The sequence below is a fragment of the Schistocerca piceifrons genome, chromosome 3 (assembly GCF_021461385.2).
Source record: "Schistocerca piceifrons isolate TAMUIC-IGC-003096 chromosome 3, iqSchPice1.1, whole genome shotgun sequence".
In the NCBI taxonomy this organism is placed as follows: domain Eukaryota; kingdom Metazoa; phylum Arthropoda; class Insecta; order Orthoptera; family Acrididae; genus Schistocerca; species Schistocerca piceifrons.
In genome coordinates this window covers 87,513,873-87,540,330 of record NC_060140.1, presented here as the reverse complement: position 1 = coordinate 87,540,330, position 26,458 = coordinate 87,513,873, and the positions used below count along the sequence as shown (strand labels likewise).

The 26,458-nt window shown below is 41.3% G+C and overlaps 1 protein-coding gene across 1 annotated transcript in view; it reads left to right on the top strand.

Annotated features, from left to right (window-relative positions):
* The window catches only part of LOC124788417 (UDP-glucosyltransferase 2-like), a 56,656-nt gene extending 36,782 nt beyond the window's left edge, over window positions 1-19,874 (top strand). Inside the window, exons 3-7 of the mRNA XM_047255682.1 lie at window positions 5,205-5,392; window positions 8,804-9,263; window positions 9,832-10,054; window positions 13,207-13,426; window positions 19,598-19,874. Of these exons, the coding sequence (XP_047111638.1) occupies window positions 5,205-5,392; window positions 8,804-9,263; window positions 9,832-10,054; window positions 13,207-13,426; window positions 19,598-19,874 (1,368 nt within the window). The remainder of the gene's footprint in view (window positions 1-5,204; window positions 5,393-8,803; window positions 9,264-9,831; window positions 10,055-13,206; window positions 13,427-19,597) is intronic.
* The last annotated feature ends 6,584 nt before the right edge of the window (window positions 19,875-26,458 follow it).

Here is a 26,458-nt window from a genome sequence, read left to right as displayed (position 1 = left end):
AGCGATAAAGAGGGGATTTTCCCCTACTATCATTTCACAAACGTACTGCGAATATCAGGAATCCGGTAAAACATCATATCACCGACATCGCTGTGGCCGGCAAAAGATCGTGCAAGAATGGGACCAACGACGACTGAAGAGAATCGTCTAACTTAACAGCAGTCCTGCAGATTTCAATGCTGGGTCATCAACAGGTATCAGCGTGCGAATCAGTCAAAGAAACATCATTGATATGGGCTTTCGGAACCGAAACGCACTCGTGTGCCCTTGATGACTGCACGACACAAAGCTTTACGCCTCGCCTGGGCCCGTCAACACCGACATTGGACTGTTGTTGATTGGGAACATGTTGCCTGGTCGGACGAATCTCTCAAATTGTATCGAGCGGATAGACGTGTACGAGTACGGAGACAACCTCATGAATCCATGGACCCTGCATGTCAGCGTTGGACTGTTTAAGCTGATGGTGGCTCTGAATGGTGTGGGGCGTGTGCAGTTGGAACGATACGGGACCGCTGATATATCTAGATACGACTCTGACATGTGACACGTACGTAATCATCCTGTCCGATCACCTGTATCCATTCATGTCCACTGTGCATTCCGACGGACTTTAGTAATTCCAGCAGGACAATGCGACATCACACACGCCCAGTATTGCTACAGAGTGTCTCTAGGAACACTCTTCTGAGTTTAAACACTTCCGATGCCCACCAAACTCCCCAGACACGAACATTATTGAGTACATCTGGGATGCCTTGCAACGCGCTGTTCAGTAGAGATCTGCATCCCTCGTACTCTTACGAATTTATGGACAGCCCTGCAGGATTCATGGTGTCAATTCACTCCAGCACTACTTCAGATATTAGTCGAGTCCACTTCTGCGTGTTCACGGGGGCACTGGTGAAACGTCAGTAAAATCATGTGACAAACGTCGGCCGAAGAAACCGAGAGAGACGCCAATACGCAGTTTGTCAATACTAATGCGCTGTGGTAGCCGTTCTGCCACAGAAATTTACAACACTAAACATTTAAATACCCGCCGATGGTGTGTACATGCACAACATTACATTGACATACAACCATGTCTTCTGGGCACTTCAGTTTTTTTGTCAGGCAGTGTATACTCTGACAGCGCTCACCAAACTTATTTCGCTGAAAATCTAGTCCAAAATTTTAAGGCGTCATCTGTCATCATCGGTGTAGGTTTCCTCTACGGGTATCCCAGCTGTTTTCTGTTTGTCCAACACGTAAGCAATATTTCTGTCGCATTGTAAACTGTCCAAACTTTTCTCATACTTTTCAGTTTCTATTTCCTTCCTTCCATGTCGGCTGCAAATGTTATTCTACTATTTCTATTGTGTACATAGTTCCGCGTAGTCAGCACGTACACAACTTTCCCACTAGAGCGCGCCCCGCTAAGCACAACAGCGCAGGCGCAGCGCTCGTCCGTCTCCACACTACGAGATGGCGCTGACTTAGAGACGGACCAAATTCTGCTTCCGCCGATCTGCGTATTAATATGTAACGCCGCCAATGAGATTGCTGCTAACGTAGAACCTTTTCTCCTCGCGGATCACACTCGCGCAGTAATACATGAAAGCGCGAGCTATTATAACGAATGTACAGACCGCCAATTACTCAGTCTGCATTTGCCTGCACCAGTCTGTACCAATCTCCATTTGTCTGTACCAGTCTACATTAGTCTGTACCAGTCTATAGTCAAGTTTCAGTCTGCACCTAAGAAGATTATCATATTCCTGTACGTAGCCATGAAGATAAATGTATAGACAGTTTGTCAAGTATCAGAGATATGTGAGAATAAGATTAACGTACCAAGACCAAAGGGACTTCAGATTGTCAATTGTAAGCAGCATCCAGAAACAAGTTAAGTAATTTCTATGCTTTTTTTATTTTAAATAAATGTGTGTGAAAATTAATCAAATTCTGTTTAAAGTTGGTCACCGTCAATCTGCTACTGTAAGCGTGCAAGTGGCATTTCTATCGTCTGACCTAACGGCAGAAGATAAACACGCCACGATAAGACCACGAGACATATTGCTGACACTCGCCTACTTTGTTAGAGCGACGAGTCAAATAATCTGATAGTGTGTGTACCGACGGTCTTACAGTACACACACCACAATTTCTCTCTGTTCTTCCGACCAGTCACCCTCCTCTCCACAATGAATTCTTCTGTACTGCTGTCACATATTCCTGTTAGACGTCTTGACTAACAATAGACTTAAATATGAAGAGGAAATTGAATGACAGAATGTTAATAAGGCTGATATTTCTTGACTTCCATAGATTCAGGACTGTATATTTTTATTATTGTTACTATCACCATCATTACCATCAATTCATATTGCTCATGTACTAAAGAAATTTTAATGTTGACTCCTTAATGATCACTGGTTAGATCTAACAGAGGGTCTGAAGGCCATAATCTTTGTGAGACGAAATCAATAAATATGTTTATCGAGCCTCTACATCCTCCTTAAGAGATGTAACGTTAAGTGCAAAATTATTATGACGGCTAGGACGAAAGGCAGTAATCACTTTCTTACAGAAATAATGCAAGCAAATCTTCCCTCAAAAGCCTTCAAAATGTAATCACTACCCAGACAAGTAGCTGTCAAAATAATGGGGTGCTGAATACGTTCGTAGCGCTTTTCCATAAATTTAATAAACAACAGATACATAGAAGACATACTTTGGCCTTCAATAAGATGTCCTTCTTCACTATATACAACAGTCTGCTAACGCTGGGGTGACTTTTCGATTCCGCAAATGTAGAAATCGCTGAAAATCACGTGAAAATCTGAGGGCGCAAGATCAGATGGATCAGGTGGATGTTGAATGACTTCCCAACCCAACTCCTGTATATTGTTCTTTTGTCTGTCTAGTAGAATGTTGGCGGCTGTCATCATGGAGTAGGATCACTTCACGGAGTCTTCCTGGATGTTCTCCGTGGACTGCGTCTGCAGGACGCCTTAGTTGTTGACAATAGATATCAGCAGTGATCGTTACACCTCAGGGAAGCAAACACCGTCGCTGGTCCATCAGATGCATGACGTTATCTTTTGTGAGTGCGTGCAGGTCTTATTAAGGGAAGCTGCTGCTTTATTTGGTCTTAACCGTTCCTTTCTTTACCTTCCTGATATTAGTATGAAGACACCGTTTCTCGTCACCAGTAACGATACAGGGCAGGAATGGTCGGTGTTGTTCCCAAGCCAACTGATGACGAGCGAGAAGTGATGGACGTACGGCCGCCTACTGATTTTCGTGATTTTGGATTAGAGCATAGATATTTGAACCTTCTCCAGTGCATGCCAATGTCACACCTTGTTAGAGTAATCATAGTTCATCACATCTGCCAGTTCTCGAGTACAGTGAAATTGATCATTGTGGATTAATGCATTCAAATGATCTGCATATAACCCCGAAGGTCTTCCTGAACTTGAGGAGCCACTAGTGTCGAATCGACCTTTCTTGAAACGAGGAAACCATTTTTTGCCGTGATCTGTCCAGTGTAATTACATCCATACACTGTGCAAATATTTCTGTTTGCCCCCGCTACTGTTTCCCCTCTACTGAACTCAAACAGAAGAATGTGCCACAAACGTTCCGATTTCCCCACTTGGCACATCATTTTCCAACGACCACAGCTCCACTCACTATCTCTAAATGACAAAATGACAACATGGAAAGTCAAATAGTAACAGTGAACTGCACTACTGGCCATTATAATTGCTACACCACGAAGATGACGTGCTACAGAAGCGAAATTCAAACGACAGGAAGAAGACGCTGTGATATGCAAATGATTATCTCTTCAGAGCATTCACACAAGGTTGGCGCCGGTGGCGGCACCTACAACGTGCTGACTTAAGGAAAGTTTCCAACCGATTTCTCATACACAAACAGCAGTTGACCGGCTTTTCCTGGTGAAACGTTGTTGTGATGCCTCGTGTAAGGAGGAGAAATGCGTACCATCACGTTTCCGACTTTGATAAAGGTCGGATTGTGGCCTATTGCGATTGCGATTTATCGTAACGCGACATTGCTGATCGCGTTGATCGAGATCCAATGACTGTTAGCAGAATATGGAATCGGTGGGTTCAGGAGGGTAAAACGGAACGCCGTGCTGGATACCAACGGCCTCGTGTCACTAGTTGTCGAGATGACAGGCATCTTATCCGCAAGGCTGTAGCGGATCGTGCAGCCACGTCTCGATCGCTCGGTCAACAGATGGGGACGTTTGCAAGACAACAACCATCTGTACGAACAGTTCGACGACGTTTGCACCAGCATGGACTATCAGCTCCTTTAGCGCCTGCGATGGTGTACTCAACGATGAACCTGGGTGCACGAATGGCAAAACGTCATTTTTTCGGATGAATCCAGGTTCTGTTTACAGCATCATGATGGTCGCAGACGTGTTTGGCGACATCGCGGTTAACGCACATTGGAAGCGTGTATTCGTCATCGCTATACTGGCGTATCACCCGGCGTGATGGTATGGGGTGCCATTGGTTACACGTCTCGGTCAGCTCTTCTTCGCATGGACGGCACTTTGAACAGTGGACGTTACATTTCAGATGTGTTACGACCCGTGGTTCTACCCTTCACTCGATCCCTGCGAAACCCTACATTTCAGTGGGATAATGCACGACCACATGTTGCAGGTCCTGTACGGGTCTTTCTGGATACAGCAAATGTTCGACTGCTGCCCTGGCTAGCACATTCTCCAGATCTCTCACCAATTGAAAACGTCTGGTCAATAGTGGCCGAGCAACTGGCTCGTCACAATACGTATCGTATTACAAAATCGCTGCGAATTTATGCACCAACCTAATATTAACCACGTTTCACGACAGTGATCTGTTTTAAGAAAATACGTATGCTGCCACACGTCAGCCCGTATTGTCAAATTGATAATCGTTGTCTTGTCGAAGATACGCTGCACGTGAGTAATGTGACATAAAGTTTCCTGCGTTAGCATTGCGCACAATCATGCCCACGTAATCCTAAATAGTGCTAATATTTTCAAAACTGCTAACCGTTAATCCTCCCCCCCGTAAAACTGCCCAGTATGCCTTACCTACATGTTCCACAAGGCTGAACCAGCCTTGAATAATTTTATTCTTAAGGAATGACTGAAAGTCAAATTTATTTTGTTTTATCCTTCTCCTTTACAGAAGCCTATAAAAAATCTGACAGAGGTGGACGTATCGCCGGCGTACAGATACCTGAGGAGGTCTGTCGACTGGATGGCGATGGCGTCGCACGAGTGGGACCCCGTGGAGATGCTGTGGACCATGATGGACATGACGGCTCCCATCTGCGAAGACGGCCTCAACAGTCCAGAGATGGTCGACTTCATGAAGTACGTGCACCACTGCAAAACACTTGCTCCTCAACACTTAATTGCTTCAGCGCGACGGAGTAGGAGAATCTACGGAGTGAGCAGATCGTTCTGCATTTATAAACAACGTCACATGGGAATTGTCACATGACCTTAGCATGATGCTCTTTCTTTGCATTTTGGGTTGGTTGGTTGGTTTGGAAGATGGGACCAAAGAGAGAGGTCATCGGTCACATTGGGTTAGGGTAGGATGGGGAAGGAAGTCGGTCGTGCCCTTTCAAAGAAACCATCCCAGCATTTGCCTGAAGCGATTTAGAGTAATCACGGAAAACGTACGTCAGTATGGCCAGACGCGGGTTTGAACCGTCGTTCTCCGGAATGCGATACATTTTGGACTAAGATTGAAACTTACATATTACACGTATTTCAGCTGTTTCAGTTTTTTATTTCCTTTTCTTCATTACTAACACTAACGGTGCTGAATTGTTGCTACTAGGGGGGCAAAACTAAATTCGTTAAAGGAGGAAAAATCTCTTTATATAGGAAAATACCAAAACAATGTAATTATAGTTGCCATATTAGTAAGAGGTGCTTTATGTGTTGATTACTGTGAAAAAGTGTAAAGAAGGCATAAAATAGCAAAACTCTTGTATGTTACTGTATGGCTATAGCGCTAGGTAAAATTTTTAGTGTAGGATTGTGCAGTCAGTCAATCCGTTTAATGTATACATATGTGGAGCCGTTGCCACCTGCAGATATATATATATATATATATATATATATATATATATATATATATATATAAAACAATCTGAGTCATTATCAAACTATTGTGCCCTTTTTAAATTATTCATAACAGGAAAAATGGATATGTCCAGTTAACATTTTAGTTTCTATAAGGATGAAACAAGATTAAACATATGGAACCGGAGAGTAAAATGGGAAGAGTTTCGTCCATAACGGGATCCGGAGTACGATCAAGTGCTAATTCGATAGGCCTATACGACGCAGCTGTAAATTCGATGTTTTTCGGGACACTTTCACTTTGGCGTTCTAGGAAGCAATTTCACAATGCCACTGCAGCACAATGTATTAAGACAGATTTGCCAATGGGTTTAAATGCAGTAAAAAAACTAAAATTAGTGGTGGATATCCTTTTAATATGCCTATAAAAACAAAAAAGCTACATCTGAACTGGTGCACTTGTCTCAAAGAAGGGACAGCTGTTGCATTTATAACAGATTGCACAAACGCGTGTGCCAGAAACTTTAGGGATTTGTTCTTAACATCAAAATATTAAAGGAGTTCACATGAACATGGTCCAGAAAATACTTCGGTAGACAGGTACTTAAGGTTTTATTAATCACAGCCGGCAAACGATACTGTTCCCATACACATATATATGTATGAAAGGTTTCGTTATTCATAACAAAAATTTTGCATTTACGAAATACATTTACATAAATTTCTCTAAGTGACCACCTCTTGTTCCATTCATCCCCCGACCTTGCATTCCATACTCTACCGAACATTGTGGAAAACTGGTGTGTTCCGTATTTGGTCACATCCATTCTGGATACGCTTTCTCAGAGTATCAACACTGAATGCGGGAGTAGAGTAAATCAAGAGTTTTAAAACTCCCCAGCGGAAAAAAATTCATTGGCCTCAAATCAGACGATCGGGCAGGCCATGCAATAGATTCACATCGAATAATATTCAACTGTTCGAAAAGTTGTTATCAAGATACTCGCGAAATATCCGTATAAAGTGAGGTGGAACACCTTCGTGCGTAAACTGCATTTGTTGGATGACGCCTACAGCTACATCATCAAGTAAATGAAGCAAGCCATGTCATTGAAACTGTAGATACGTTTGTCCAGTAATACGTTGCGGAATAAAGATGACAATGATTCCACCCTAAACTCTGATGGGGAACCTCTATTGATGTCCGTCTTGTCGCACTTCATGGGTGTTTCCATAATCTCAGACGTAATTGTTATGGCAATTGAACATGTCGTCACAGGAATAGCCAGCCTCATCATTTAATAAGGTATATGCTAAGAACTGCATAAACACAACACACCGCCGTAACATGCGTTGACAGTAAGTTATTCTTACCTTGAAAGTTTGCATCTAGTAATTCCTGCATCCGTTGCAGGTGGTATGGGTACAGAAGGCACAAATCGTCATGTGATGAATACCCGCCCTTCTCACGATTCTCCTTGTAGTAACTGATGGAGCACGAAGTGCAGTCATTAAGATTCAGGCTACCGCAAATAACGTTGTCTCCCGCCATCTGTAACTCTCTTCTCGACTGAGCCTATCTTTTGCAGACATTGGTGGAACTGCACAAACGTTGTTGCACAAATAAAAGGCCTCCGAAAGTAATGTTCGGGATAAGGTTGATGCGTTTGCCTTCCCGTCTACTAGGCTGTAGTGCATACCCTATCATTTTAGAAACTGAATACTTCGTTTTGATGTGTTGTGAGTGCAGTTGCTCTAAAACAGAACAAATAACAATGTGACGAAATAAAGCAAACGCCATGACCAACTGTAAACAAAAAAGTGAGTGCTTCCTGGCCGCGCGCATGCGCAGTGCTTTCGATAGCCGCGCATGTGAGCAGCCTGCGGTGGCTCAGTTCAGTGGAGAGCCTGTAACGTTGGCTGGGGCGAGGCAGCACACACGGGGTTGAGATAAGCAATATTATTGACTTGGTACATGTGTACCCTGTATTTGTAACAATTTCTTATGGGGTCTTGCCACTATAGGTGTTGATTTTAGCCTTGGCCTATGCCTATTTAGGCAATCTGTTTTATATTCGTTCTGAAGAAGGCGTGGTTAGCCACGCTGAAACCTAGGTAAAAACCAGGTAGTTTGTGCAGTCGAGACGGATTTTTCGTAATTATTTCGATACTTACGATTGCTGACGCGCTGCAATGCTGAAAGTTCTTAAAAAAGTGAGTAACAGTGTACATTGCAGGTACGCTACACAACCAGTAGTCACTACGAGGAATTCTTTTCGGACACATGTTCATATGAACTTTTCGTAATGATACGATGCCAAGAAGAGATCCATAAAGATTACGACACATGTTTTTATAGATCCTGTATGTTTATGGTTTCGAACCAGGTTCTCTTAAGGTGCCGAATGCAAGTTATTAACATACCCATGTAATGCCTGCACAAATTCAGCAATCATTTTGAAAGGGATCTGCTTGTACTAGGGATGTAATATGTAATGACATTCAAAATCTGCAGGGCACTTATTAGCGATCGTTACGCCATACTACAGTTAGGTGAATTTCGGAGTCAGTGCATGTTGATGACAAAAAATTCTACACCAGACGCCTGAAGGCTCATTCCATAGATATCCCTGTTCTGTGTTCAACGCAGAAGGTATGTAAATTTCTGTTCGCACGATGTTGTTCCAGGTCGCCGCCGAAGTTCGACCTGTACATCATGGAGAGGGGTCTGGTGCCGTGCTTCTACGGCGTGGCTCACGCAGTCGGCTCCCCACCCGTGGTGGGCCTCGTGACCCTCGGAGCCTACCCTTACATCCACTGGAACGATGGCAACCCGGACAACCCAGCCTACACGCCGTGGTGGATCCACCCTTACTCGGACCACCTGTCGTTCTGGCAGAGACTCTACAGCTCTTACATGTGGCTCTACTCTAACTTAGTGTGGTCAAATGTAGTGCTGCCCAAGCACGAGACAATACAGAAGAACTACTTCGGTCCTAGAGTCCCGTCGATCTACGAACTAGAGAGAAATTTCAGTCTGATGATCCTCAGTAATCATTTCACCCAAAGCTATCCCAGACCAAACCTACCCAGTTTTGTGGAAGTCACTGGGCTACACATCCAGCCAGATATTAAGCCACTGCCTAAGGTATAGTACATATGTAATATTTATATTCTGTATTTACGCCCTATTGTAGTATGTAACCTAGCTAAAGATTTTATCCACAGAGTCGATTCTATATCGTACAGCGTGATAACTATCCAGCCTTCAGAGCAAGTCGAGGTATACTGTTGTAGAAAGAGAGCTGTAACTGTTCATGGCTGTTATACTATGTAACACTGGACTTCGTTGGCCTCAATACAGGAATAGAATCCAAAACAGCATGTTCCGATATTGTGCTGTCCATTGTGGCAGGAGGGTTACCTTCAACAGAAGAACTAACTCTGATTCCTTTGTTGATCAGCATACCGCCATACTCTGTTTACAATTAAGAAAGGAGTACATCTACATATACATGATTACTCTGCAATTCACATTTAAGTGCTTGGCAGAGGGTTCATCGAACCACAATCATACTATCTCTCTACCATTCCACCCCCGAACAGCGCGCGGGAAAAACGAACACCTAAACCTAAATTAATCTACTTGTTTGATGAATACCTTTTGCTTCGTCTCAGAGGGTGCAATGGGAATATTTTTCATGTTTCACCAACAGGATATACAGAACTGGTTAGACGGAGCGACTGACGGTGCTATCTACTTCAGCTTGGGCACCAACGTACTGAGTAGCAAAATGCCACCAGAGAAGCGACGGGCTTTTCTCGATGCCTTCTCGCAGCTGCCGCAGAGGGTGCTCTGGAAGTGGGAGGAGGACGATTCGTCAGACCTGCCACCTAACGTCCTGCTGTCCAAGTGGTTTCCACAACAGTCAGTACTAGGTATGTCTTACGTTTGTAACAAAAGAGTTCTACTTGCATTACTGTTATGACTGTCATTTTATATGCTTTCCATCATTCATTAGTTACTTCTATATGCATAGAGATGTATTCCCTCTTTGCAACTAAATGGGAGACTGCTTTTTTCTGCCGTACGAGTTTCACTTCTTTTAATTGTGGAGCATCTTGAGTGGTCTGTAATACGTTTGTTGTATGTATATAATGTTACTACATCACATTTCACTGTACTTTTTCTTGTTTTTTAGGAAAGAAACAAATTTCGTGAGCTAAAACTACGATTTGGTGTTTGTTACGATTTCGTATGTTATTAACCCATGTGTGTCGTCTTGGAATTGTATTTAATTGAGCTATTGATCTGTTTACTTGATGACTGATTTTCGGCGTTTTTTCGAATAAATTTTTTTGAAAACTGCATTTCCACTTTCCACTGTGTGCTTATTGTGTGTATTTAGAGTAGGTAGTCCAGCCAGTTGTAGCTTTGTGTTTCTAATTCGTCTTTTGCGTTAATATGTCCATGTCTATATGTAATTTATATTTGTATATGTTATTGTGTGTATAACAGTATTATTTTCTTTCTCTCTCTCTCTCTCTCTCTCTCTCTATCTATCTCTCTCTCTCTCTGTGTGTGTGTGTGTGTGTGTGTGTGTTTGTGTGTTTGTGTGGCTGTTTGCGTGTGTGAGTGTTGGTGTGTAGGTGTGTGATGGAGGTAGAGAGAGAGAGGTTTCTTACATCAGTATTTTTTAAATTCTTTTAGTGACTAACATGATCAGAGGGTTGCATGCGAATTTAAGACTACCTGATAAATGAGCTGGGATCTCTAACTGTGCCACTAATATCACGGAACCATGTTATGTGGAGCCACTCAAGGCAGAGATTTACATCACCTTCTCGTATTTTCTCTAGTTTTGAAAACACCCATATACACTTAGACGTAGCTAACTCATTTCTTCGCCACTAAAGCTATCCACAAGTATTCCTAATGTCCGTACCATATGTTTGGTAAGTGCTGACTCAATGGTGTTTTCATGTCTTTTCTTCTTTCCTAGAATCCAGTTCTCTTTCCTTAGCGTTCATCAGTTTCCATTCAAACCCTTAAACTTCAGTGCCGGCATTTTTTTCTTTCTTTCTTTCTTCCTTTTCCAAGCAAGAAAGGCTTGTAGGACGTTGGATGAAGATTCTGCTCAGCTCCGCTGGGAAACACAAAACTTTTTGAATGTTGTGACTCCGAACATACGAGTAAGACGAAGAAAGAAAGATTATCGTTTAACGCTCCATCATTGACAAAATCGGCGTTCTCGAATCTAGGCACCATCTAAATTTTTTCCATAGTAGGTACAGTATATATCATTCCACCACTGATAATCCGACTTAACCGGATAATGCTGTAAGCACGCATTCCTACGCAGTTAACACGTCATACTAGGCGTTTTAGTGCTTGAAAAGCCTTCCGATAGCTCTTGAAGGCGTTAAATCTACAGAAAACTCCTGTAATAAGGCTTACGAGGGCGACTTCCCTACTTTAAACGTTCTAACTGCCATGGCTCTATTTCAGATGCAGCATTGCGGTAATCTCTCAAGATCAGTTTTACAAGAGAATAGCGTCTCACACGGGAGTGTAAAGTCGTCCTGTTTTCCGACACTGATAACAGCAGAACGTCAACGCTGAGAATGTCAGTCCATTGCTCCTTATTTGCTAAAGCTTTTGCCATATTTTAAGATTTCAAGATACTGAATTTCTAGATGAAGTTTCCAACTAGACCAGCACAGAGTTCTGCTGTGGCCCTCAAACGCTGACCTCACATTCTAGATTCAAAATGGTTCAAATGGCTCTGAACACTATGGGACTTAACATCTATGGTCATCAGTCCCCTAGAACTTAGAACTACTTAAACCTAACTAACCTAAGGACATCACACAACACCCAGCCTTCACGAGGCAGAGAAAATCCCTGACCCCACATTCTAGACACAGGAGCGTTTAGTGTTGTTGGGAAGATTGGTTGAAAGCAACGTAAAACACGTTGCAAGTGTTGAAGCAAACGACCCATCCTTGGCGCAACTTTCTCCATCCACTGAGGTGGAATGAAGGCCTATTAAAAGCTCTCCGTATTGGACATACTCCCCTGACGCACGTGTTCCTCCTCCATCGCAGTGTGGTGTTGGTGACGTAACGCTGACAGTTCGCCAGTAATTGCTCATTGCCACTTTTTTTTCTCACTGGAGGGCAGTCCTGGAGTCATCTGCGGACTTTCCCTGTATTTTAGGTGACTGTTGGGCGAGAGTGGCGAAGATTTCTACATTGTGTGCTGTTTCAGAACTTGGATTGTAAGTAGTATCAAAGGCACCAGCTCTTACTTTTTTTTTTTACATCAGGTAGCTCCCAGCTAGAACTTCAATTTGTTTTATTTTATTATTATGTTTTTACATAGAAATTTGTTTTGTATAATGGCTATAACTGCTTTTACACAAATTCGGATGAAAGGTTTCACCAACCTCAAAACTATTTCCTCTATACAAGAATTTTTATGTGCGCAAATACCTTGCCATTTAGTGTCCCAAACCCAAACAACGGCAACGATGCTGAGAGTCCTTACCTTATCTTTTTCTTAGCTTTCTCGCTTCTGTACCATCAATCAATACTTGATCCATCATCGTGAAAACATCTTCTACATCTATTAGTTCTACAGTAAACATGGTCCCTGAACTTCCTTCTCTATCCCCAGGTACTGTGTGCTTATATGTCCGCCTGGCTAACTGAGTGCTTACGTGCTTGCGTACTGTGCAGTGGTCTGGTTTCGATTCCCGGCCGGCTTTGCAGATTTTCTCCGCCAATGGACTGGGTGTTGTGTTGTCCTCATCACCCATAAATCGCCCAATGTGGCGTCACCTGAAATTAGGCTTGCAACATGTGCTTATGTGGAGATTTATTATAAAATCTTTCATCTCATGTAATGGTTATCATATGTCTTGAGTGATCAATCCCTAGCAGATTTCGACGATGAAAAATTAAAAATATTTAAAGTTTGATTCCAAGAGTATCGTCTTTAAATATAGTACCTCCTGGAACATTTTCATAAATAAAACAAATATTATTGCTTTTATAAGCCATTAGTAACATTTTTATGAAATCTACAGCTCATCCGAACGTGAAAGTCTTCATCACGCAAGGAGGCCTCCAGAGTTTCAATGAAGCCACTTACTATGGTGTTCCTTTAATTGGAATTCCATTCATGGGAGACCAGCACTACAATGTCGAAAAATTCGTAGCTGCTGAGATTGGCTACAGGTTGCAGTTCCGGCACGTCACGAAGGATACTGTTTTAAAGGCTATACGATCGGTTCTTGAGGATCCCAGGTAAGCAATTTTGCTATTAGAAATTTTCCATATTTCAGGTACTGAAACATAACGGATCACATTACGGAAAATATGTTTCTGAAAGGACTTAACAACTCTGAAGATTTGTATAGAGTTATTCACATTACTTACAGATCTTGCAAAATATTTCAAATTTTTTTTACCTTATAGCTGAGCAAGTTGAATGTGACTTCCATTGGTTATTTTGCATCGGAAGTCAATTTCTTGTCAAACTCGCTGCAAGATGTCAGACTTAATCTGTCTAACTGTAGCGTAGATTCTTGCTCTAGTCCCTGTTAGGTTAGCCGGTAAGGATGGTCAAATCCTTTGATAAATCCCAACAAGAAAAAGTCAATATGTGTCAAGTCCTGTGATGGTGGGGATCATGCCATCGGGTAAACCTTCAGTATGCCATTTACCTGGAAAGCGAGTATTGAGGAAACACCGGACATAAGTGATGTAGTGCGATGGTGCACCATCTATCATAAAGTGCACATTGCGTTCTTAGACAGCCTTGTCAACCAACGGTTTGAAAGTTTTGCAACATATCTAAGTACTTTATTCCGTTGAATGTTTCCTCTTGGGAAAAGGAAGGGTTGTAAGCTTTGCTCTTCCTTAGTGCACAAAAGACTTTAACGTTTACGCTATCAGAATGGTTTTCGAGGATTTTCACTGCCCCAAATCGGACAGTTGTGCTTATTAGCTCAACCACTCAAAGTAAAAGTCGACTCATCACTAAATATAACGCCGGCCGAAGTGGCCGTGCGGTTAAAGGCGCTGCAGTCTGGAACCGCAAGACCGCTACGGTCGCAGGTTCGAATCCTGCCTCGGGCATGGATGCTTGTGATGTCCTTAGGTTAGTTAGGTTTAACTAGTTCTAAGTCCTAGGGGACTAATGACCTCAGCAGTTGAGTCCCATAGTGCTCAGAGCCATTTGAACCATTTGAACTAAATATAACGTTTACACTGGAATCTTGGTCTTTCCAATCGATGTGATATTGTCCCACAACAGTCCTTGCGAGTTGTCCTGCCTGTGTGTTTCAGTTCTTGTATCATTGTTAATTAGCACGGTGTGAGATGCAAATACCTTCTTACAAAATGCCAAACTGTCATATGTGGGATGCTCAGCTCGTGAGAAACACGTCAGGTCCATTTAGTAAGACTGTTATCAAAGCTTTGCCTCACTCTATGACGACGAGAGATTCACGTGGTCTACATTAGCATTTTATATGGTTTACCAAGCTCCCAATATCAGCAAAAACTTTATGCTACTTACAAACGGTAGACCTACTGAGAGAATCTTTACCGTACTTGGTACAAAAATACGTTGTACAATAGACGTAGACTTCGACTCTTCGAACCTAAATACGCAGCAAGAATGCCTAAAGACCAGCGAAGGCAGCCATCTTTGTTACAACTGTGTCTAGCGCTTGCAGTCGTATGATTCGTACTCGTGTACTACGTGAGTCTGAACTCGAGCTAGTGTCAAAAAAATGGTGCAAATGGCTCTGAGCACTATGGGACTTAACTTCCCAGGTCATCAGTCCCCTAGAACTTAGAACTACTTAAACCTAACTAACCTAAGGACATCACACACACCCATGCCCGAGGCAGTATTCGGACCTGCGAGCGTAGCGGTCGCGCGGTTCCAGACTGAAGCGCCTAGAACCGCTCGACCACTCCGGCCGGCGAGCTAGTGTCCCACAAAAGGACTCTAAGACTTGATATGTAAGTCACACGAACAAATTTGTACAAATTTTGTAAGCTGTAAAGTATTAGAAACATCTTGTACTAATAATACAAATAATAGAAATCACAGTTTATTACTTTAATCATAGTCGTAGGTAAAGTCAATTTCTTAATTTCTAATAATAATACTAATAAACTAGCTTTAAGACACATAGCACTGATATAAAGATGCACAGAATAAGCTTCACGAACTGCATCCCCAAAATTATGTGATTTTCTCCTATTACGCCACATGAGTCTCTAATAAGGACAAAGTAACTGGATCAGTAAATGCTACCGACCTGCCCATTTACGTTTAGCGTCAAGGTCAGTCAAAGTGTAGTGAAGTTGCGATGGCTATACTACTAGGAAGTATTTCCCAATAATTAGGTCTCTCGTCAAGATGACCTCAGTGACCCCTGTATCTTCATAAGGTATTCCCGTGTCCGAATCGTCAGCATATCCAAACTTCCGTGATAAGGTTTCGGACGTATGAACTACGTAAATACTGAACTCCAATATTACAACTAGTTTGTTGTCCCTATTTAGACTGTACTGTGTTTTTATGTTTTTTTATGTTGCATCATATATAACACAGCAGTATCTATTATGCAGTTTTCGGTAAGTTTCACTAATTGCAGCATCAACAACTCCGATTTGCCATCCTTGCTCTGTGTTCGGGTTTTCCCCAAATTTTAAGGTTCGCGCTCTTGTTTTTGCTCCGTTGTTTATCACAGAACAGAACTTCACACATTGTTTCTGCTCTCATGCATTCATCCTATATTGTGTTTAACTATATATAAACAGTTTCCTTTTATTTGTTTTTCTAATTTATTTAGAGCTTACTAAACGGTTGTTTCCGGATTCTATATTTATTTCAAACAAGATACTCCTTCTGGACGTCATTTATTTACTTTTTCTGTAGTCATTTTACCATAGCATCAGTTTCACCTCTTGCAATATACTTCGCTCGTTCACTGGTTACGTGGCTGTACCATTATTCGAAGTTAGGGAAAGCTAGAGGGACCACTTCTAATGTACTGTTACAGCGTTCGGAGTCAAATAGCTATCGTATGAAGTCAGAGAGGCGTTGCTTCCGCCGTAAGAGGTCGGTATAGCCGGTATGCAAGTGTTAACACAGACGCTCAGGGAACTAAATCGGAATCTTTGGAAGAATGACACCTCGTAACCGTGTTGGGTGAATTTAGAGTGCCTTTCGAGGAAGGCTTTACGGGCATTCTGTGTCACTGTGTTATGTCTGGCGTACTGATAAGCAGAATAATATAAGAGGTTCAAATGGCTCTGCGCACTATGGGACTTAACATCTGAGGTCATCAGTCCCCTAGAACACAGAACTACTTAAACTTAACTAACCTAAGGACATCACACACATCCATGCCCGAGGCAGGATTCGAACCAGCGACCGTAGCGGTCGCGCGGTTCCGGACTGAAGCGCCTAGAACCGCTCGGCCACATCGGTCGGCAAAATAAGAGAGATTAGAGCGCATTCAGAGAGACATAGATAGTCGCTTTTCTTTAGTTCAGTATGTGAATACAACAGCATCGAAGATAGCTAATATTGGTACAATGGTCCCCCGCCACAAACTGTACTGCTGCTAGCGGAACATGTCTGTAGATGTAGAATATACAGGGTGATTCAAAAAGAATACCACAACTTTAAAAATGTGTATTTAATGAAAGAAACATAATATAACCTTCTGTTATACATCATTACAAAGAGTATTTAAAAAGGTTTTTTTTCACTCAAAAACAAGTTCAGAGATGTTCAATATGGCCCCCTCCAGACACACGAGCAATATCAACCCGATACTCCAACTCGTTCCACACTCTGTGTAGCATATCAGGCGTAACAGTTTGGATAGCTGCTGTTATTTCTCGTCTCAAATCATCAATGGCGGCTGGGAGAGGTGGCCGAAACACCATATCCCTAACATACCCCCATAAGAAAAAATCGCAGGGGGTAAGATCAGGGCTTCTTGGAGGCCAGTGATGAAGTGCTCTGTCACGGGCTGCCTGGCGGCCGATCCATCGCCTCAGGTAGTTGACGTTCAGGTACTTACGGACAGATAAGTGCCAATGTCGTTGATTGTGGAATTTGCAGCTCTCTGCTAGCTCTGCGAGTCGATTTTCCTGGGCTGCGAACAAATGCTTGCTGGATGCGTGCTACATTTTCATCACTCGTTCTCGGCCGTCCAGAACTTTTCCCTTTGCACAAACACCCATTCTCTGTAAACTGTTTATACCAACGTTTAATACACCACCTATCAGGAGGTTTAACACCATACTTCGTTCGAAATGCTGGCTGAACAACTGTCGTCGATTCACTTCTGCTGTACTCAATAAAACAAAAGCTTTCTGTTGAGCGGTCGCCATCTTAGCATCAACTGACGCTGACGCCTAGTCAACAGCGCCTCAAGCGAACAAATGTACAACTAAATGAAACTTTATAGCTCCCTTAATTCGCCGACAGATAGTGCTTAGCTCTGCCTTTTGTTGTTGCAGAGTTTTAAATTCCTAAAGTTGTGGTATTCTTTTTGAATCACCCTGTATTATGGTTTCCTGAAAACTGATTCTTCAATTGTTATTCGAGGTGCCATTGCATACAGTCCTAAGAACATAACCCACAGCTATAAACTCTTCTCAGAAATTCCACATTTCAAATCATCATTTTCAGCCGCTACCTAACGGAATATGCCCTATGTGACTATTGGTAGCTTTAATTCTGCAGCATTGTGCAGTAAATTGGAAGCTTGCCGGAAGTCTAGGAAAAGGGGAATCTGGTGGTATAGTCTGTAGAGACCATACCTCTATAATTAAGTTTAGTCTCACTTCGAGTGACTTAATTCTGTTCTCCATCTTTCGTTCAGGGGCTATTTCTTAACCCTAGTCGGCGATAGGAACTTCAAAGCAAGTACAGATAAATGCTTTACGTCTCTTATTACAATGGGCTTGTAATCTAGCGCTAAATCGTTTATCGACGTTCTCTTAATTCTCTCTATACTTTCGATCTGCGTTAATTTACTTCTGATTATAATTATTAATAATAATAATTTTTGGGCTTTCCTTATTTTGGGAAACGTGTGGTATGAACAAACATTAAAAAATATTGTTGTGTTTTCCTTTCCTTGTTAAAACAAGAGAGCAATATTCATGAAATCAACTAATTCATGTATGAGTAGTGTTCCTGTCAATGGTGGAACATTCTGGGAGATCCCTTATTTTCAAAATACTCTCTTTGGGACAACTAAATCAGCCGGAATTTCGTTTTACGCAGCGCGCATTTCGTTATCTTCTTTACTAGCCATCTCCATACTTTCTTTCAGAAAACTAGACAAATATCTCTTGCATTATTCCTGATGTGTGAATTCAAGAATGCTGGTAACTCAACTCGTTCATTCGAAAAACCGTGCTGTGCTAAGCCTCGAGTTCAATCACATCGGCTTTATCACATAGTCATAGGTGTCACGGTCGCATCGGCAATGTGACAAGTGCGAACTTCAGCGCTAAGTTGCTGTAGTAGCGCTATTTGTGTATATTATGCCATATGTTGCTGTTTAACACACAGTTCATTCCAGAACTTGCATCTATGATTTTGATAAATGAGTAACATAGAGTTTGTGGTAGAGAAACGCAAGTCCAAAGTACACAGTTCGCTATTATAAGAGTTGTCTGTCGTTAGTGCACACAGGGGTAATGCAACGTGCCCAGTTTGTGGTGCGAAATGTAGCACTGACTTCAGGCATACCAGTATTGCAAGTTCTGTGAAATAAGAAAAGCATGCAATCTGTCTACACTTAAAATTGATAACTGCATATCTATGAATCCATTCATAGAAAAACAAGTTGTTGTGCAGGTAGCTGTAAAGCGCAGTCAGTGTTTTAAGTCAATGGATTGCTCCACTTTACAACCAGAAGTTTTCCAGCTCTCGGGTTAAAATGAACTCAAATGCCAGAAATGTAACTGTCATATATGTTATAGTACAACTAATCCTTAAACTCAAATAAGCTTAATTTTCTTTTAGTGCTCATCAGTTCATTGAATGATGCGCATTTCAAACCACTTCCTTTACTTGTTGCTTGTCCATATGAAGATGCCCTAGTGCCTCTCATAAGCCCCTTCTATCAGTTTGAGTTTAAAACATGTACCATTTGTGTTCTTACCTCAGTTGAATACCAGTAATGTAGTCCATCTACTGTACGGGCAAATAAATTAGAAGTATGTCTGGATGGGTAAAAATTCAATCATGTTCAAATTTTTAGTCAGCTTATTAGCATTTGTTTCTGAAATATATTCAAAAGTCCTTGTTCTGATTACAAATAAAATGAAATGCCTATATTTCACAGTAAGTCATTCGTATTCTTGGCACTGTATTGTATCCTCTCATTCTCAAGATGTGCTAATAATATGCTGTGTTGTGAATAGGTATCGGGAAAACATGAAGAAGTTGTCAGCAGTGTATCGCGAGCACCAGGCACAGTCGATGCCGCAAGCCATCTGGTGGATAGAATATGTACTACGTCACAAGGGAGCTCCACATTTGCGAAGCGGAGCCATGGATCTCAGCTGGTACCAGCTGCTGCTGCTAGATGTCGTCGCCTTCATGCTGGCCGTAGCTGCAATCACAACAGTTGCGCTGTATTCACTGGCGAGATATCTTACATCTCTGATACTCAACGCCAAAAAACATAAGACTGAATGATGAACTTGTAACAACAACAACGCTGTACTATTGTACACATAATAATTTTTTCTTCTGATTTTCGATAAATTAGTGTAATCGATGTTCTGATTTCATTTCTTTTTCGTTTCATGCCATTATGTTAAAGAAACTGTAAACAATTTTCGATGTGAATATTAATGTTTATGTCAAATTTCAAGCAATATTATAACAGAATAGAAATGTAAGAAACGTTGAAACTATTGTACGATGTTAAAGTTGTAATTGTGCGTCTGGTCCATACGTAGGCAATGTATTAGGATACGTAGAATGCAAAACCTCTGGTGAATACCCTGTCTGTAAGGGAGCGGTAAAAGGTGGATGGTAGGCGAGCGCGGGAAATGCATACGGGCGCAGCACGGCATAACGGGCTCAACAGTAGTAGTCGGTGTTGGGCATTGGTCTGAGCAACACGTCCTGGATCGAGGAGGCTCTCTTGGAAGACGTAGTTTCAATGAGCGTCGGATATGTCGTTCCGACGCCTATACAGCATGGCAAAATTCCATAGGCACTAAATGGAAAAGTATTGCGACGCTATGAAGAAATAAAGTGCCGATACATCAAGAGCCATTGCTGTGGTTGTATGTGTGCTCTGTGCCTCGCCATCTCACCGCCCGCCAACCGCCACATCGATAGATACAAACAGGTTGAAACTTTAAGTACTGTATTCATGTGGACCAGTGTTACTTTTGTTCCATACTGTTCAATAACAACTTAAATTTTACCAGAACTGTCCTATCATTTAATTATCCTCACAACTAACCTAGCCAGGGTCCTTTCCAAATGTTGTGCAATCCGAGTGTCCTGAAATGAAGAATTAAAGTTTATGTTAATAATAATTACCAGCAGACCTAGCTATGTAAGAATGATGTTTAAAGAACTTTTTCGTTGATGAACTAATAGACAAATAACAAAGGTCTGACAAAGTTGGAAGATAATTTTGATATTGATTTAGTAGTGAAGTTTAATCATTTCGAGACAGATATAATGGTATTTAAATGAGCAGGAAATAAGATAAAAAGAGTAGTAACTCATATATTGGAAATCTTGAGTGCATAATGATTTCAGTAATTAATTGTTTTAATACAGTGATCATAACAGTTTCAAGGTCCCCCCCCCCTTTCTTATTCATTTGAATTCTGAAGTGTACTGAACTGATTAGATCAGCAACGTCAGAGCCAAAATAAAAAACCAAAATTTATCAGTGTTTTACCTTTATCAAAATTGACATTGTGTGTGTGTTTAGAAAGTGCTATTTCTAGGGTAACCTATGCCCGACTTTAATCAGATCAATAGACAGTACGAAGTTTTGTAGTAAGCGTTATAGTGTAATGTTATGTATTTATGGTTTATCCATATTAGTACAGAAAGTGAAATTATCAGTTCAGTAGATTTTCTGGTTCTAAAATTTACCATATTACGCAGTGTTATTACGTGTTGTTTTGCACGCACGTACACCAACTTGTACAGGAAAGAAACTCAGTTAATGCTTAATTAGGCTGGCGACTGTATTATTAACAAATTGGTAACATCTTCTGTGTTGTTTCTTGTCCGTCCTGACGTGTAGTTGCATTTCGAACATACTTGACGTATCATTGTTATTACCGAAAGGATAGAAGTCTGTTTTGCCTCCATTCAGGTACACGCGGTCAATTTCTATACAAAAATCCTTTCTCATAAGGTGAAGCCCGTCAACTTACCATAGTACAGGCTTTAATGAGTATCGTGCCTCAAAGCACAGCGTTTACAAACTTTTTATTAGCTTTGAAGGATTTAACATACTAGTGCAAGTGGTAGGCAGACGTGTTTCTCAATGGCTACATTAAAAACGATGTGTGATATCATTGTCAACACGCGGTGTGTTATGAAATACGACAGTCTTCGTCGAAATCTTATGTGGAGAGATGTGCGGATGGGGATGAGGAGACTCTGCAGCTCATTGTAGATCTTGCCTTCCGTGCCAAAACATTGCATTCAAGATTGAAACATTCTTTTTATGCCCGTTATGTAAGCTTTGGAAATAAATTATGTTTATTTTTTAATTAGCACTGTCTTATATATGACCAACAACCAGTCTAATCACACAGTTTATAACTGCCTTTATAGCTTTGAAACTTTTCAAGAGTAAGAAATCCAAAAAAACATTACTTCGTGTTTAAAGTGACTTGGCCTGATTGTTTGTTTTAACACATTAAACATAAAGGAGGAAAATGTGAATGCATTTATTAGCATGTGGCAGAGACTTGCCAAATTATCTGACCATTTGCATAATTTGCTACAAATGATGGACTATTGGCAATTATTCAAGTATAGCTGACTATTGCAATGACTTTCTAGGTCTGTGAGGGGTTGTTCTGGGAATTTCTAAACACGTGGCATGGACTGATATTATCTCAAATTTGCGACATTTACAAGCGGCATACGTAATTAAACAACTTTGCTGGCACTTGATATATTCATTTTTGTAGTGGTATGAAACTAGAAGTTGCCAGCAGGGGATCAGGCACAACAAAAGTCCCTTGTTCTCTGTAGACAAGTAGCCATTGTCGTCAATGAACAGATTATTGGAAAACTATGTCCATTTCAGCAGTATAAGTAAACTGGTCTCTGTTTCTAAAGTCAAGACCCAGTAGCCTCGGTTTCTAAAGTCATAACTCAGTGTGAGCAGAATTCTAGAGGGCCAGAAAAATCAGTTAAAATTGGAATAAAACATTTTGTTTTCAGCTTTGATTAAATTCAGGACGTGACACAATGCACTAGCACATTTGGGCACTGCTGTGCATAAAGTATAAGGTCAGGAGAGAGAGTCAGTATTGTATCACACAGAGTGTGGGACTCATGCTGTGGTGGAATTTTGAAACAGTAATTTGATCAGGAATGAATTCTCTGTGAATAAGAGAAACAATGTATGTACATGGACCACTACTTGCTGGCTTTTATGAACAATTATTGAGTGCAACAGGACCACTTTCTAGTCCAGTTGGCGCCAAGTAATTCATGCTTAAGGGACATGTCAACAGTGCAATATACTTGTACAGTATCCAAATTTCCAACACAAATATGCCATTTTCCCACAGCATTGATGTGATTCACATTCCAGAACATAATCATGCCAAGCTCAACAGCAGTCGTTCATTGGTGTGAATGTATCAGACATGTAATCGAACTCAGAGAAATCTTGTTTAACGTCTCTTGCAATTTTATTAGATCATGTGTTTAATAATGTGTAATTTGTATTTAGTTGTTATTAATTCTCAGAATCATACATACGTCTCATGTCCACAATTCATAAATGGGTTAAAAATAATGTTTCTCAATCATATATATATATATATATATATATATATATATATATATATATATATACGATTGACAGGAACGAGGGAAAGAAATACAGTAGAAGAAGAATGGGTAGCTTTGAGGAATGAAATAGTGAAGGCAGCAGAGGATCAAGTAGGTAAAAAGACGAGGACTAGTAGAAATCCTTGGGTAACAGAAGAGATACTGAATTTAACTGATGAAACGAGAAAATACAACAATGCAGCAAGTGAAGTGGGAAAAAATGATTACAAAAGTCTCAAAAATGGCTAAGCAGGAATGGCTAGAGGACAAATGTAATGATGTAGAGGCTTATCTCATGAGGGGTAAGATAGATACTGCCTACAGGAAAATTAAAGAGACCTTTGGAGAAAGAGAACCACTTGCATGAATATCAAGAGCTCAGATGGAAACCCAGTTGTAAGCAAAGAAGGGAAATCAGAAAGGTGGAAGGAGTATATAGAGGGTCTATACAGGGGCGATGTTCTTGGGGACAATATTAAGGAAGTGGAAGAGGAGCTAGATGAAGATGAAATGGGAGATATGATACTGCGTGAAGAGTTTGACAGAGCATTGAAAGACATAAGTCGAAACAAGGCCCCAGGAGTAGACCACATTCCATTAGAACTACTGACAGCCTTGGGAGAGCCAGTCCTGACAAAAATCTACCGTATGGTGAGCAAGATGTATGAGACAGGCGAAATTCCCTCAGACTTCAAGAAGAATATAATAATTCCAATCCCAAAGAAAGCAGGTGTTGACAGATGTGAAAATTACCGAACTATCAGTTTAATAAGTCACAGCTGCAAAATACTAATGCGAATTCTTTACAGACAAATGGAAAAACTGGTAGAAGCCAACCTCGGGGAAGATCAGTGTGGATTCTGTAGAAATGTTGGGACACGTGAGGCAATACTGACCCTACGACTTATCTTAGAAGAAAGATTAAGGAAAGGCAAACCTACGTTTCTAGTATTTGTAGACTTGGAGAAAGCTTTTGGCAATGTTGACTGAAACACTCTCTTTCAAATTCTGAAGATGGCAAGGGTAAAATACAGGGAGCGAAAGCCTATTTACAATTTGCACAGAAAGCAGATGGCAGTTATAAGAGTCGAGGGACATGAAAGGGAAGCAGTGGTTGGGAAGGGAGTGATACAGGGTTGTAGCCTCTCCCCGATGCTATTCAAGCTGTATGTTGAGCAAGCAGTAAAGGAAACGAAAGAAAAGTCGGAGTAGGTATTAAAATCCATGGAGAAGAAATAACAACTTTGAGGTTCGCTGATGACATTGTAATTCTGTCAGAGACAGCAAAGGACTTGGAAGAGCAGTTGAACAGAATGGAAAGTGTCTTGAAAGGAGGGTATAAGATGAAAATCAACAAAAGCAAAAGGAGGATAATGGAATGTAGTCGAATTAAGTCGGGTGATGCTGAGGGAATTAGATTAGGAAATGAGACACTTAAAGTAGTAAAGGAGTTTTGCTATTTGGGGAGCAAAATAACTGTTGATGGTCGAAGTAGAGAGAATATAAAATGTAGACTGGCAATGGCCAGAAAAGCGTTTCTGAAGAAGAGAAATTTTCTAACATCGAGTATTGATTTAAGTGTCAGGAAGTCGTTTCTGAAAGTATTTGTATGGAGTGTAGCCATGTATAGAAGTGAAACATGGACGATAAATAGTTTAGACAATAAGAGAATAGAAGCTTTCGAAATGTGGAGCTACAGAAGAATGCTGAAGATTAGATGGGTAGATGACATAACTAATGAGGAGGTGTTGAATAGAATTGGGGAGAAGAGCAGTTTGTGACACAACTTGACAAGAAGAAGAGATCGGTTGGTAGGACATGTTCTGAGGCATCAAGGGATCACCAATTTAGTACTGGAGGGCAGTGTGGAGGGTAAAAATCGTAGAGGGAGACCAAGAGATGAATACATTAAGCAGATTCAGAAGGATGTAGGCTGCAGTAGGTACTGGGAGATGAAGAGGCTTGCACAGGATAGAGTAGCATGGAGAGCTGCATCAAACCAGTCTCAGGACTGAAGACCACAACAACAACAACAACAACAACATGATTCATAAATGGGTTAAAATAATATGTTTGTCAATCATATATATATATATATATATATATATATATATATATCACACACCTTCGTACTAATCAGCTTTGTAATAGTAATCCAACCAGCGGATTTTTAATAGGAAATAGTAGCTGCTGGTCTCCATGCACTTACACACTCTGCCAGCTGCTCGTACTTCAACAACACACACATTAGGACGCAAACCGTTCAACGAAACGAAGGCACCAAAATCACTTACACCTTCGATGGAGAGCATTGTTCGAGATGGTCTCCAGGGATGGATCTCTCAGAGAAATCAGGCACCAAAGCAATGCGACGAACAGAGCCCGGAGTTGAAATCAGGCAGGTCCACCACAAACTCGCGACCGCCTTACGAGGTAGACCCACCGTGCCGCTGCTGGCCGAGCACGCGTTTTCCTCTTTCGCCCACGCAAGCACGTCCTTGCACCTCGTAGCGAGACCAACACCAACTGCCCCGAGCGCCAGACACCCGTGAGATCACAACAGGGGCAAAAATCCTAGTACAGCTGGGTAATTGATAGCGTCGCGCCAAAGAGCTAGTGTGCCAGAAAAGGTGCACCACGGCTCAAGAATTTACTATAACGGAGAAGAGTAATTTAGGTAAAACTTACATATTGAGTTCTCCAACCCCATTTCTCATAATTTAAAAGCTGTATAAATATGTAACATGCTCCGAGATAATCAGTAAAGTTTTTTCTATCGACTAAAACAACAATTCTCCATTTATCTTGGGTTTTTATTAATTTATAAGGAGACGTGTCTTAAATATGGAGTGAATGTTGGTAACGACAGATATACTGTGTGATCAAAAGTATCTTGGCAAAACATACGTGTACGTTTTTCATATTAGGTGCACTGTCCTGCCACCTACTGCCAAGTACTCCATATCAGCGACCTCTGTATTCATTAGACATCGTGAGAGAGCAGAATGGGGCGCTCCACGGTACTCATGGACTTCGCACGTGCTCAGGTGATTGGGTGTCAGTTGTGTCATACGTCTGTATTTGACATTTCCACACTCTTAAACATCCCTAGGTCCACTCTTTCTTATGTGATAGTCAAGAGGAAACGTGAAGGGACACATACAGCACAAAAGCATACAGGCCGACATCGTCTGTTGACCGTCAGAGACTGCCGACAGATGAAG